Consider the following 14,922-nt stretch of genomic DNA (forward strand, 5'->3'; position numbering starts at 1 on the left):
AATAAACTTGTTTCAGTGTAAAAAAATATTATTTGCTAACAAAAATCACAACAATAATAAATCAATGTGAGAATCATTACCTCTTTTCATTGGGTCAATACACTTGTCAGTGTTTTTACTATTACTGCACTTTTAGTTGAGATCTTACCTTGTTCCAGGTGATTATGGGCTGTGGTTCTCCTTGAGCATGACATGAAATGTTTATATTCTTGCCAACCTCTACACTTGTATCCTGAGGTAGTTGAGTAAACACTGGGAGAGCTGTGGAAACAAATCAAAATGACATCATGTCAATACTATTTTTGTCAACACATGCTATCTAAGTCAAACGGTATAAATCTAGATATGATATTGGTTAGCCACACTAGTGTTTTAAAAAGCAATTACTTGGACATCAGAGTGAGTAATAAATATCAAAGCCAGGGTAATGATTATTAGGATAAAGATAAGAACAGGAAAAAAAGGAAGAAAAATATACAAAACCTTTAACCATAATACTTTAACCATAAATATGTGTAATATTTCTTTCTTCAGCTGAGTAGTGGGTATAAGGATTTTTAGTACTCTTTTTCAATATCTTTTCATAGGTCTGAAAAAAAGATATATGGTAACAACAGAAGTTTATTGCTGGCTAAAATAAAGAGATTCAATCTTACTTTATTTCCTCAAAAAGTAAACTATTGTGACATAACTAATATGAAATAGATCACTGGAATAACCCTATAACTATTAAGGAAATTAAATTAATAACATTTTTTAAATCCTCAAACATACATTTTTAGGAAAGAATTAAAATCTTTCTACTTGAAGATTCTGTTCAACATATAATCTCTTCTAGAAACTAAGAGGAGAACATGTTTCCTGACTTTTTAGGAGGCTTACCTTAATATCAAAACCAGATAATGATCGTACCAAAACAAAAAAGAAAAAAAAAAAACTTATAGACCAGTATGTCTCATTAATATAGACACAAAAATCATCCATAAAGTATTGACAAATAGAATTCACCAATATAAAAATGTTTATACACCATGTCCAAAGAGTTTATGGCAGGGATGCAAGACTGGTTCAATATTTGAAAATCAATCAATGGAATCTATTATACAAACAAATAAAGAAGAAAACCCTCATAATTTCAATTAGTGCAAAAAATATTTGACTAAATTTTAAACATATATGATTAAATAAAAACTCTTGAAAAAAATAGTAAAAGAGAGCTTACATAACTTAAAAATGAACATAGGTGGGAAGATGGTGGAGGAGTAGGGGACCCTAGTTCTGTCTGGTTCCTGAAATTCAGCTAGATAACCATCAAATCATTCTGAAATCCTGTGAACTCAACAAAATATCTAAGAAAAGAATAGCTGCAATTCTACAAATAGAAAAATGACCACTTTTTGTGGGTAAGAAATGTAGAGAAGTGAATCCAAGGTGATATATTAGAAGGTAAACCCTGGGGTAGGGAGCTAGGTACCAGAAAGTAATACAAGCAGCAGAGTGCAAAATTGGAACTTTTAGAAGTCTGCTTTGGTGGGGGATATCTATGCCTGAAATGTGCTCAGGTAGTGAAGCAGGATGGAATCACAGGTGGGACAGTGTGGTCTCCGGAACCCCAGGGTCACAGAAAGAAGTGAGGTGCCTGAGTGCAGCAGTGTTCCCAAGCATTGGAGAAGGGAAGACAGCTACAAACAGGGAGTTCGGGCGTGGGCTTACTGTTTGGTGTTGCCATAAACCACGAATCACTGTACAGTTTGGTGACTGCTCTCCATCACAGGCCAAGTAAGAGGCAGAACTGTGACAAGACACCCCCTCCCTCCTCTGTAAAGTTTGGAGACTCAAAACAGAATCTTGTGCCTGAGATAAAACACTCCATCAACAGCTAGATGAACACAGAATGTGGATGGAAACTAGGGAAACAAGAGTGATTGATTTTCGGTGAAGGCTCACTGAAGAGTGGGGAGCATGAACTTTCAGCTCTGGGGATGGAGATAGGGGCACTGCTAATTTTATTTTCATTTCAATCCCCCAAAGTGGTGCTGAAAGACTTCAGGGAACAAAAGCCACATAGAGGAATCTAGAGCCACTTACACTGAGCCCAGACCCCTGGCAAGGGAGGTGCAGTTTCACCCAGGTAAAGACCCCTGAGAATCAGAGCAACAGTGCCCCAACCCCCCCCCCCCCCAAAAAAAAAAAAAAAAACAGTAGGAACATCCAGCTAACACCAAGTGTTTTGTTCTTACAGAACGGCATAACTCCAGAGCTGGGAAAAATAGTATACAGAATTCATGTTTTTTTTTCTCATGATTCTTTAGCCTTTCAGTTTTATTTTTTTTTTCTTTTCAACTAATTTATCGCCCTTTTTTAAAGATTTTTTTTAAATTTTCATTTTTACATTTATATTATATATAGAGAGATAGATAGATTTTTTTTTTTTCATTTTTAGCTTCCTTTCATTGTAGTCAACTTTATTTTGGTATATATATATATTTTTTTTCTTTCTTTATAATTTTGGGATCTAATGTCTTCCTAGTTTATTGTTCTGTTCTGTTCATCTGTTTGATTTTATTCTCTCTCTCTCTCTCTCTTTTGATATCTGAACTATTTTGATTTGTTTAGGGTGTATTTTTCTAGGGTCTTTGTTGCTATTTTTGTATTTACTGTCTTGTTCATCTACTCTTCTATGAACAGAATGAAAAGACAGAAAAACTCACCCCTAAAAAGAGAACAAGAGGCAGTACTAACTGCCAGGGATGTAAACAATATGGATATAAGTAAAGGGTCAAAATTAGAATTCAGAAAAATGATATTAAGATACTAGCTGGGCTTTAAAAAAGAACGGAAAACACTAGAGAATCCTTTTCTGGAGAAATAAAAGAACTAAAATCTAATCAGATCAAAATCAAAAAGTCTACTAATGAGATGAAATAAAAAATGAAGGCTCTAACTGCAAGGATAAATGAGGCTGAAGAGAGAGTAAATGATATAGAAGACAAAATGATGGAGAATAAAGAAACTGAGAAAAAGAGAAATAAACAAATATTGGATCATGAAGCAAGAATTTGAGAGAAAATTGATTCCATAAAGTGAAACAATATTAGAATAAATGGGGTCCTGGATGAAGAGGAAAGAGAGAGAGGGGGCCTGAGGTATATTTGAGAAAATTAAAAGTGAGAATTTCTCTAATCTGGGGAGCAGGTCAGATTCTCTAATCTGGGGAAATAGACATTCAAATCCAGGAGGCACAGAGAACCTCCCTCAAAATAAAAAATAAGTCAACACCTTGACATGTAATAGTGAAGCTTGCAAATTTCAGAGACAAAGAGAAAATCCTGAAAGCAGCTCAGGGACAAGACCTCCTTGACCTACAAGAGTACAAATATAAGGCAGGTAGCAGACCTATCCACACAGACATGGCAGGCCAGAAAGGACTGACATGATCTATTAAGGGTGCTAAAAAAGAAAAATACATAGCCAAGAATACTTTATCCATCAAGGCTGTCATTCAGCATAGAAGGAGAGGTAAAGAGCTTCCACCAAAAACAGAAACCAAAGAATTTGTGATCACTAAACAATCCTGCAAGAAATATTGAAGAAGATCCTTTAAATAAAGAGAGAGCCCAAAAGTAACATAGACCAGAAAGGAACAGAGATAATATACAGAAACAGACACTTTATAGGTAATACAGTGTCACTAAATTCATACCTTTCAGTAGTCACTCTGAATATAAATGGGCTAAATCCTACAATCAAAAGACACAGGATTTCTGATTGGATAAAAAAACAATACTCATTGATATGCTGTCTACAAGAGACTCATTTTAGACCCAAAGACACCACCAGATTGAAAGTGAGGGGGTAGAAAACATTTTAGCATGATGATGGATGTCAAAAGAAAGGTGGCAATCCTTATATCAGACAAATTAGATTTTATTTTTTAAATATTATATTTATTTATTTGAGAGAGAAAGTAGAGAGAGAGAGAGATCATGAGCAGGGGGGAAGAGTAGAGGGAGATGTTGACTCCCTACTGAACAGGGAGCCTGATGTAAGACAATCCCACAACCTTGGAGCATGACCTGATCCATAGGCAAGATGCTTAACTGACTGAGCCACCAAGGCACCCCCAGACAAATGAGATATTAAACCAAAGACTGTACAAAGAGACAAGAAAGGACATTATACCATAGTTAAAGGGTCTATCCAACAAGAAGATCTAACAATTGTAAATATTTATGTCCCTAACATGTGAGCAACCAAGTATATAAACCAATTAATAATTTAAATTAAAGAAACACATTGATAATAATATAATAATAGTAGGGGACTTTAATACTCTACTCACAGCAATGGACAGATCATCTAAGCAAAAGATCAACAAGGAAACAAGGGCTTTGAATGACACACTGGACAAAATGGACTTCACAGATATATTCAGAACATTCCATTCTAGCAACAGAATACATGTTCTTCTTGAGTGCACATGAACATTCTCCAGAATACACATACTGGGTCACAAATCAGATCTCAACCAGTACCAAAGATTGGGATTATTCCATGCACAGTTTCAGACCACAGTGCTTTGAAATTTGAAATGAATCACAAGAGGAAATTTGGAAGGAACACAAATACATGGAAGTTAAAGAATGAATGGATCAACTAGGAAATTAAAGAAGAACTAAAAAAGAGTTAATGGAAACAAATGAAAATGAAAACACAACTGTTCAAAACCATTGGGATACAACAAAGCCAGTTCTATGAGGGAAGTGTATAGCAATATAAGTCTTAATCAAGAAACATAAGTCTCAAAACACAACCTAACCTTACACCTAAAGGAGCTGGAAAAAGAGCAGCAAATAAAGCCAAACGCTGCAGGAGAAGAGAATAAATAAAGATTAGAGCAGAAATCAATGAAATAGAAACCAAAGGAACAGTGGAACAGTTCAACAAAACTAGGAGCTGGTTCTTTGAAAGAATTAATAAGATTGATAGAACCCTGGCCAGACTTAGCAAAAAGAAAAAGAGGAAGGACCCAAATAAATAAAATCATGGATGAAAGAGGAGTGATCACAACCAACAACAAAGCAAAACAAACATTTATGAAAACATATTATGAACAACAATGTGCCAACCAATTAAGCAATCTGGAAGAAATGGATGCATTCCCAGAGACTTATAAACTACCAAAGCTGAAACAGGAAGAAATAGAAATCCTGGACAGACCCAATCTGGACTGCAAGCTCATGTAGCCACTCTGGAAAACAGTATGAATGCTCTTCAAAAAGTTGAAAATCGAGGCACCTGTGTGGGTCAGTTGGTTAAGCAACTGCCTTTGGCTCAGGTCATGATCCCAAGGTCCTGGGATCAAGCCCTTCATTGGGCTCCTTGTTCAGTGGGGAGCCTGCTTCTCCCTCTCCCTCTGCTGCTCTGCCTGCTTGTGCTCTCTTGTTCTCTCTGTCTAATAAACAAATAAAATCTTTAAAAAATAAAGTCAAAAATAGAGCTACCCTATGACCCAGAAATTGCACTATTGGGTATTTATCCTAAAGATACAAATGTAATGATCCAAAGGGGCACGTGCACCTGAATGTTTATAGCAGCAATGTCCACAATAGCCAAACTATGGAAAGAGCCTAGATGTCCATCAATAGATGAATGGATAAAGAAGAAGTGATAGATATATATATATATACATATACATATGTATATATATATATATATCTATAACGCAGCCATAAAAAACCCAAAATCCTGCCATTTACAATGATGTGGGTGGAACTAGAGGATATTATGCTAAACAAAATAAGAAAGACAATTATCATATGATCTCACTGATATGAGGAATTTGAGAAACGAGACAGAGGATCATAGGGGAAGGGAGGGAAAAATGAAACAAGATGAAACCAGAGAGGGAGACAAACCAAAAGAGACTCTTAATCTCAGGAAACAAACTGAGGGTTGTTGGAAGGGAGGAAGATGGGGTGATGGGGTGGTTGGATGATGGACATTGGGGAGGGTATGTGCTATGGTGAGAAAAAAATAAATTAAATAAAAAATTAAAAAATAAATGTCTATGCCACCCAGAGCAATCTATACATTCAACGCAGTGCCTGTCAAAATACAATCAACATTTTTCACAGAACTGGAACAAATAATCCTAAAATTTTTATGGAACAGAAAAGACCCTGAATAACCAAAGGAATGTTGAAAAAGAACAAAAACTAATGGCATCACAATTCTGGACTTCAAGCTCTATTACAAAGCTGTAATTATCAAGAAAGTATAATCAAATTGTCCATCCAACAAGAAGATCTAACAATTGTAAATATTTATGCCCCAAACATGTAAACAGCCAAGTATATAAATCAAAAACAGACACAGATCAATGGAACAGAATAGAGAACCCAGAAATGGACCCTCAACTCCATGGTCTACAAAGCAGGGAAAACTATCCATGGAAAAAAGCCTCTTCAACAAATCATGTTGGGAATATTGGACAGCCACATTCAGAAGGATGAAACTGGACCATTTCTTTACACCATACACAAAATAAACTCAAAATGGATGGAAAACCTAAACGTGAGATAGAAATCCATCAAAATCCTTGAGAAGAACACAGGAAGCAATCTCTGTCACCTTGGCCCCAACAATTTCTTGCTATACACGTCTTCAAAGGCAAAGGAAACAAAAGCAAAAAATGAACTATTGGAACCTCATGAAGATAAATCTTTTACACAGCAAAGGAAACAGTTGACAAAACCAAAAGATGACCTACAGAATGGGAAAAGATATTCACAAATGTCTTATCAGATAAAGGGCTAGTATTCAAAATCTGTAAAGAACTCATCAAACTCAACACCCAAAGAACAAATAACCCAGTCAAGAAATGGACAAAAGACATGAACAGATATTTCTCCAAGAAGACATACAAATAGTCAATAGACACATGAAAAAAATGCTCCACCTCACTCAACATCAGGGAAATACATATCAAAACCACAATAAGAGATAACCTCCACCAGTCAAAATGGCTAAAATTAGCGAATCCACAAACAACACATGTTGGAGAGGATGCAGAGAAGGGGGAACCTTCTTATACTGCTGGTGGGAATGCACGCTTGTATGGCCACTCTGGAAAACAGTATGGAGGTTCCTGAAAAAGTTGAAAGTAGAGCTACCCTATGACCCAGCAATTGCACTACTAGGTATTTATAACAAAGATACAAATGTACTAATTCAAAGGGGCACCTGCACTCCAATGTTTATAGTAGCAATGTCCACAGTAGTCAAACTATGGAAAAAGCCCAGATGTCCATCAACAGATGAATGGATAAAGAAGATATGGAGTGTGTGTGTGTGTGTGTGTGTGTGTGTATACACAATGAACTACTACTCAGCCACCAAAAAATGAAATTTTGCCATTTGCAATGATGTGGATTGAACTAGAGGGTATTATGTTAAGTAAAATAAGGCAAATAGAGAAAGACATTTTTCAAATGATTTCAATTATATGTGGAATTTAAGGAACATAACAGAGGATCATATGGGAAGGAAGGGAATAATAAAACAAGATGTAATCAGAGAGGGAGACAAAGTGTAAGAGACTCTTAATTATAGTAAACAACTGAGGTTTGCTGGAGGAGAGAGGTGGAGGGATGGGGTAACGGGGTGATGGGCATTAAAGAGGGCATTTGATGTAATGAGCACTGAGTGTTATATACAACTGATGAGTCATTCAACTCTACCTCAAAAACTAATAATATACTATGCTAATTAGATGAATTTAAATTAAATTTAATTTAATTGTAAAAGAAAATGAACATAGACAAAAACCTACAATAATCATTTACTTAATGGTGAAAGAGTAATTATTTTCCTGTTTTCCCCCTAAGGTATGGAACAAGTCCAGGATGTCTACTTTCAGAACTCTGATTTAACTTAGTGCTGGAAGTTCTAGCCCATATCATATGGGAGGAAAAGGACATAGAAGAAATATGAATCAGCGAAAAAGAAATAAAACTGTTCCCATTTGCAGATGACATCAGTGTCTATTCAGATAATTCTAGAAATCTACCAAACACTTCAAAGCGAGCTCAGCAAGATTGTAGGATACAAGATAAATGTAAAAAAACAATGGTATTATATATTCAAGCAATGAACATACGAACACAAAAGTTTAAAAAAGAATACCTCTTCCAAAATTTCAAGAACATTAAAATATTTATGTAAATATAACAAAACATGCATGGTACTTGTATGCTGTAAACTACAAAATGTTGATGTAAGAAATCAAAGGTGATATAAATAAATGAAGAGACACATCATATCCATGAATTGGAAGTCTCAAGATAGTAAAGATGTCATTTCTCCAAGAATTGATAACTGGTTTAATGCAATTCTTATCAAAATCCCAGAAATATTTTTTTTGTGATGTAGACAAGATCATTCTAAAATTTATATGGACATGCAAAAGAACTGAAATAGCTAAACAATTTTCAAAAAGAAGAATAAAGTGAGATGAAACAACCTACTAGATTTTAAGACTGATTATATAACTATAGTAATTAACACCGTGTGATATTGGCATAGAGAACTACATCAATAGAACAAAGAACCCAATAATATAATCATACAAATATGCCCAACTGATTCTTACAAAGGTGCAAAGCAATTCGATGGAGACCTTTTCAACAAATGGTGTTGGTCTACCGGGTACCCACAGGCAAAAAAAAAAAAAAAAGAGGCACAAACTTAAGTATAAAATGTAAAATTATAAAACTTAAAAAAAAATAGGAGAAAATCTTTGGAACATAGGACCAGGCAAAGAATTCTTAGCTCTTGTATTGAAAATATAATCCAAAGAAAAAAATGATAAACTGGATTCCATCATATTTACAAATTTTTGTGTTGCGAAGACCATGTGGAGAGGATGCAATGACAAGTGTCAGACTAAGAGAAGATATTTATAAACCACATAGACAACAGAGGATTAGTGTCTAGAATATACATAGAAGCCCTGGAATTCAACAATAAAAGACCAAACAATTCAAATAGAAAATGGACAGAAGACATGACATTGCACTGAAAAGGATATACAAAAGATAAATATGCCTGTGAAAAGATGCTCAACATCACTAGTCATGAAGGAAATGCAAATTAAAACCACTATAAGGTATCACTACACAACTGTCAGAATGGCTAGAATAAAAAATAGTGACAACACAAATCACAAGAAGGCAGAGAAACTGGATCTCTCATGTATCACTGGTGGGAAATGTAAAATGGCAGAACCACTCTGGAAAAGAATTTAGGAATTTCCTTAACAATTTAAAGATGACACTACCATTCAATCCAGCAATTGCACTTTTGGGCATTTATCCCAGAGAAAAGCCAAACCTACTCTCACACAAAAGCCTATACATGAATGTTTATAGCACCTTTACTAGTACTACCAAAAATTAAAACCCAGATGTCCTTCAATAAGTGAATGATTAAACAAGCTGTGGTCTATGTGTCATACTACTCAGCAGTAAAAAGAATAACTGACAAATGATTTGATAATCAAAAGAACTGATAACACATAAAATATGGATGAAACTCCAAATAATTATGCTGGATGAAAAACACAGTCCCAAAAGTTTACATACTATATGATTCTATTTATACAACATTCTTGAGACAACGGAATTCTAGAAATAGAGAACAGTAGTTCCCAGGGTTTTACTAGGTGGAGTCTTCAGGTTGGTAATGAGTCTGGATCTCTTTGTGTTATTGCTTATAACTAAATGTGAATCTACAATTATTTCAAAATAAAAACTTTAAAATAAATCAACTATGTGGACATGTAAGGGAATAATACACACCAAACCCACATTAGTGGCAAATAGGTTGGAGTTGAGAACAAATGGAAAAGAAGAAGAACAAACAATCTTTAAGTATATTTGTAATGTTTATTTCCTCATTTGAGTAGTGGGCATAAGGGCTTTCCATCATATCTTTTTTGATGGCTTTTTGTATGACTGAAATAAAAACATACAGTAACATCAAAAATTTATTACAAAGTTGAAAATGTTCTGCTCTTGAAGTGAGAACTGTATTTTGTTATATTCAAATCTTACATTGTATTTGGGTTTGCTAAAACTAAGGTTTATAGATTCCTGACAATTCATAATGGACATCTCATGAGGACTAGTGACTAGGCAGTGACCTTCGTCATTCACCTGAAGGATCTTTAACTAACACTTCGTGTCATGGCCTTCATTATCTGATATTCTCTATCTCCAACCTTGTTCACCTCCTGTCTTAATAACTACTCATTACCACCACTTACATGCCATCACTTTTAGTCTTTTGAAAATATCTAATACTACATCTTACAGAAAAAATCCTCTCTCTCCTGCTCCATCATCTCCTCATTTTGATGTTATCTAGATTCCTAGAAACTTTCCTCTTCCCTCCTGTTGATGACCCCTGTCTAGTGTCATTCTCCCCTTATCAGTTAGGATCCAAAGTTTCATCACCTCTACCACTTTCCTTCCCAAACTCTCAACTCCTTTACCCCATTGTCTCTCTGTTCAACACACTGGCACTGTGTTCTTCATGCCTCTCCTTCAAAAATATCTGGAGTGATCGTGTGTCCTGGTTTATGAGAGACAAATTTTCTTTGTTGCTTCAGATCCTATTTAACAACAGTGAAAAAAAACCCCATCTCTCAGCACACTCTTCTCCCACAAAATGTCAGCATTTTCTACACCAGAGGAAAAAACCAAAAAACCAAAACAAAAAACAAGCCCAAAACAAACCCTCAGACTATTAATCCATTGACTTCCTACACTCCTCTTTCATAGAGGTACTTCCCTATACAACCATTCCTAACTGCCCTTTTCTCAACCGAAGTGAAGAAATGCCTCTTACCTTCTCTTTAAGGCAAATTGCTTCATTGAATTTTACAAATCCCATCCCATCTTGCCATCTGAGAAAACTTGAACCACCTTTACTCGCTCCCATCTTTCTGCCTTCTTCCCTTCAAAAAACACCTCAGAATAATAGGCTCTTCCCCTTATTTGCCCATATCCCTACCCCATCTTCAGTGTCACCTTCTTACTGTTGCCTTCACAAAGAAATGTCTTGGAAAAAATAGTTTCTGCATATCTGCCTCCCTGCCCCTTTGCACTGAAGCTTATTTCCTTTGATTTCATGAGAATTGTTCTTTGGGTCCTTAAATTTAGAATCTTAAAAAAAATCAGTCTTCATTGAAGGTAGCTGTTTGTAGCTTTGATCCATTAAATCACACTTTCCTTCTGGATATAATTCTTAACTCTTGGGATTCTTTCTCCTCTGAGTTTCTGTGTCATACTGGGCACTTGTTATAGTACAATTTACAGCTTTTGTTTCTTCTGAACTATAAGGAATTTCCACCCTTGGCTCTCCTTTCTTCTCACTCAACACACCCCCTTGGTTCTAAATGACTTCATTCATAGCCATTGACTATATAACTTAGCTTTGTGCTCATAAACTAACCATCTTGGTCCCAACAAGCATACTGAATACAACTTTTTCCAAACTGTACTCATTATCTCTCCCCATTTGCTAATTTACCTATCCTTTTTAGCTATTGAACTAGAAATTTCTTCATATATTACAAATAATAAAAAAAAACTTGTCAGTTATGTATGGTGCAAATATCTTTTGATTCTTTTTTTTAAAGTGAATGGAAGATACAAACTGTAATGTAGATGACTTTATCAATCTTTTTCTTATACAATAATTTTTATATTTTGGTTTAAAAATCCTTCTGTACTACTATCATAAAAATCTCATTTTTATTCATAAATATTTAAATATTTGTTTCTTAATATTAAAGTTATTTTTTAACCTGGAATTTATTTTCGAGTATAGGTAAAGTGAAGATTCAATTTATGGTTTCCCTGTGACCAGTTGCCTATGACTATTTATTGAGGACATCTACTTTCTGTAGATGAACAGTGCCACGACTGTAATTAATATTGTCTTTCTTTCTGTTCCATAGATCAATTTGTCAATCCCTATGTCAATAAAACAATATGTTAATTATGATAGATTGATAACATCTTGCTATTAGATTATCCTAGTCATTCTTAAATCTTCGCTCGTTTATATACAGTTTTAATCAACATTTCATTTTCTACCAAAAACCTTCCAGGATTTCCACCAGAATTGCACTGACCTACAAATCAATATTGGAAGGACTAACATCTTTACAGAAGGATTCGTCTTCTCAATTTCTTCCAACAGCATTTTGTTCCTACAAGTTCTTGAATATCTTTGGTTAGATTTATTTGTTTGTTTTAGATTTCATTTTATTCTGGTAAGAACACTTACCATATATCTACCTTCTTAAAAAATTATTAGTTACAAATCAAAGGTTACACATTTTCACTTAAGGAAGATGAAGCTCTGCAGATATTCAGTACACTATCATATGTACAATCAACAAAATATATTGTTAGATTTATTTTTAAATAATTTATACTTTCTTTCTATTTTAAGAAGTATTATTTTAAAAATAAAATTAGGTATTCTGTTGCTGACATGTAGAAAGAAAAATATTTTTACTTATTAATGTTAACTAATAATCTTGCCAAATTCATTATTTCTGATAGTATATTTTAAATGTTTCTGAATTATGTGAGGAAATTCTATTATGTATAAATAATAAAATCATATGCATTCTTTCTAAATTCATAACTTTTGTTTCCATTTCTTTTCTTTTTGCACAGGCTAGGACCTTCCATTATAGTGTTGAGTAAATGCAGTCTTCTTTCTACTCCCAAAGGAAATATTTCTAACATTTTATCTTGAAAAACACCATTTTCAAAAATGTTATCCAAATTATTTATAGAAAGTTTTTTAAGATCATTTCTAAGATCTTAAATAGATGAATAGATGAAAATTTTAATAATGAATAGATGAAAAAATTAATCAAATGTTTTGTCTACCTCTATTAAAATAATATTAATCCATTAATCTATTAATGTCATTGAATTCAGTAGGTCAATACTTTCTATAGGGATTATTCTGAATTTTTTTTCTTATAATATTCTTTATTAGATAAAGTTGGGAACTATTCCCTGTTCTAGTCTCTGTAATAGTTTGTATAAGACTGAATTGATCTTAGACATTTAGAGAATTTGCCCACGAAATAACTGCCAGATTTTTTGTTCTTATCTTTTATTTAAATAATTTCTAACACCATCTTTTTCACCTTTTTGATTGAAACTTATTATCATACTTTTAATTTTTTGCTACCTATCCCTGATATTTTGCCAGGTATACAGAATATTATACTACTTTAATCAAATAATAACTCTCTTAACTGGTATTGCAATGTTAGGTAGCATTTAATTATGTGATTTTTATTCAGTGCCACATCATAGTAATTATTATTATTAATATTTGGTACAGAAAATATTTTAATATTTCCTACATGTTCAGCAGTTTCTTTGTTTACCTTTGCATTTTATTTTGAATATCAGTCATTCTTTCAAGATCTTTCTTTCCTTAGGAATTTCCTTTAGAAATTTCTTTAAAGTACTATTATAGTTGACAAACATTCTGTTTACTGAAAATATCTTTATGAAGCCCTTGTTCTTGAAAGACCAATAGTTATACAATACCATATTTACTGTTACTTTTCTTGAGACACTTTGAAGGTTTTTTTAAGATTTTATTGAGTTGATAGAGAGCAAGAGCAGGGGGAGGAGCAGGGAGAACCAAACTGAGCAGGGAGCCAAATGGATACTTGATCCCAGCACCCTGGGATTAGGATCTGAGCCAAAGGCAGACATTTAACTGACAGAGCCACCCATATACCCCAAGACAGTTTGAAGTTTTGATTCCAACATATTGTATTCCATTGTTCCTGATATGAAATCTATTGTTAATTCAATCGATATAGGTGATTTGCCTTTCCTCTCTAACCAATAATACCACTGATGTGAACTACCCATTGAGTGAAGAAATCGTATCACCAGAGAGTATGGAATAACCGACTTTGAGAAGAAACAACTGGCTAAAAGGCCACAAGCTGGAACTCCTTCTCCCATACCAGTAGGGGAAATTTCTGGCGGAAATTAGCAGTAGGGGAACCTCAATATGACCCCTGAATAAAATGCATATAATGCTAAAGAACTAGCCATGCAGAGGTCCCTGATGACCAGAAAAGACCTCATAGCGACAAAAAGAGAGGGTTTTTGCCATTGGCTTCCCATTAGTGAACCTGTCCTTTCCTCTCCATTCCTTCAGGGCCATCACTAAGCAGGAAGAATTGAAAGATTAAAAAGAAGAAAGTATACCCCCCAAAAAAGGAAAACAAACAAAAAAACCTAAACCTTGCCCTTTCCCAGTCCCTGCACTCACATGCACACCCCCATCTACTAAAGTCATCTGCCCCAGCCTGCACTGAGAGAAGGTTAGGAAAAGAACTACGTCTACATTGTGAGACTTAAATATTGAAAAGAGATGGAGCCTTGTGGTTTGGGAGCATAAGTGTGGCATTTCCAGTTTTTTTCAAAAAAGTGGTCCAACAGCAACAAGGAGGATAAAAATCAGAAACATACTGCTAGTGTTGCTTATAAATCTACCAGCTTCATTTTCAGCAACATTAGGGAAGCACTAAAGCTGACTCCACCAAAGAAAGGTGGAAGGAGGGCTACCTAAAGCAGAGAAGATCAAGTAGAGATGTGTGTGGAAGAGGATATGACACAATCTCAAGAAGGGCCAGGCACATACACTTCCCGACTAGAAAGACATCTCCAGAACAAAATCTGCATCATAGGCACATAGTGCTATTTTTTATATGTCTACACAGTTAGTTCCAAAGGTTTTAGATAATTATCTTTGCTTCACTCAAAGAAAATGCCATCTTTTTCATACATGACATTCCCA

General features: G+C 34.5%; 1 protein-coding gene across 1 annotated transcript in view; it reads right to left on the reverse strand.

Annotated features, from left to right (window-relative positions):
* Nucleotides 1–14,922, reverse strand: part of PXDNL (peroxidasin like) — a 454,842-nt gene that overhangs the window by 99,605 nt on the left and 340,315 nt on the right. The window contains exon 13 of the mRNA XM_032841176.1: nucleotides 149–261. Coding sequence (XP_032697067.1) covers nucleotides 149–261 — 113 coding nt within the window. The remainder of the gene's footprint in view (nucleotides 1–148; nucleotides 262–14,922) is intronic.

The sequence above is a fragment of the Lontra canadensis genome, unplaced genomic scaffold, assembly GCF_010015895.1.
Source record: "Lontra canadensis isolate GAN:19392208 unplaced genomic scaffold, GSC_riverotter_1.0 scaffold121, whole genome shotgun sequence".
Lineage (NCBI taxonomy): Eukaryota > Metazoa > Chordata > Mammalia > Carnivora > Mustelidae > Lontra > Lontra canadensis.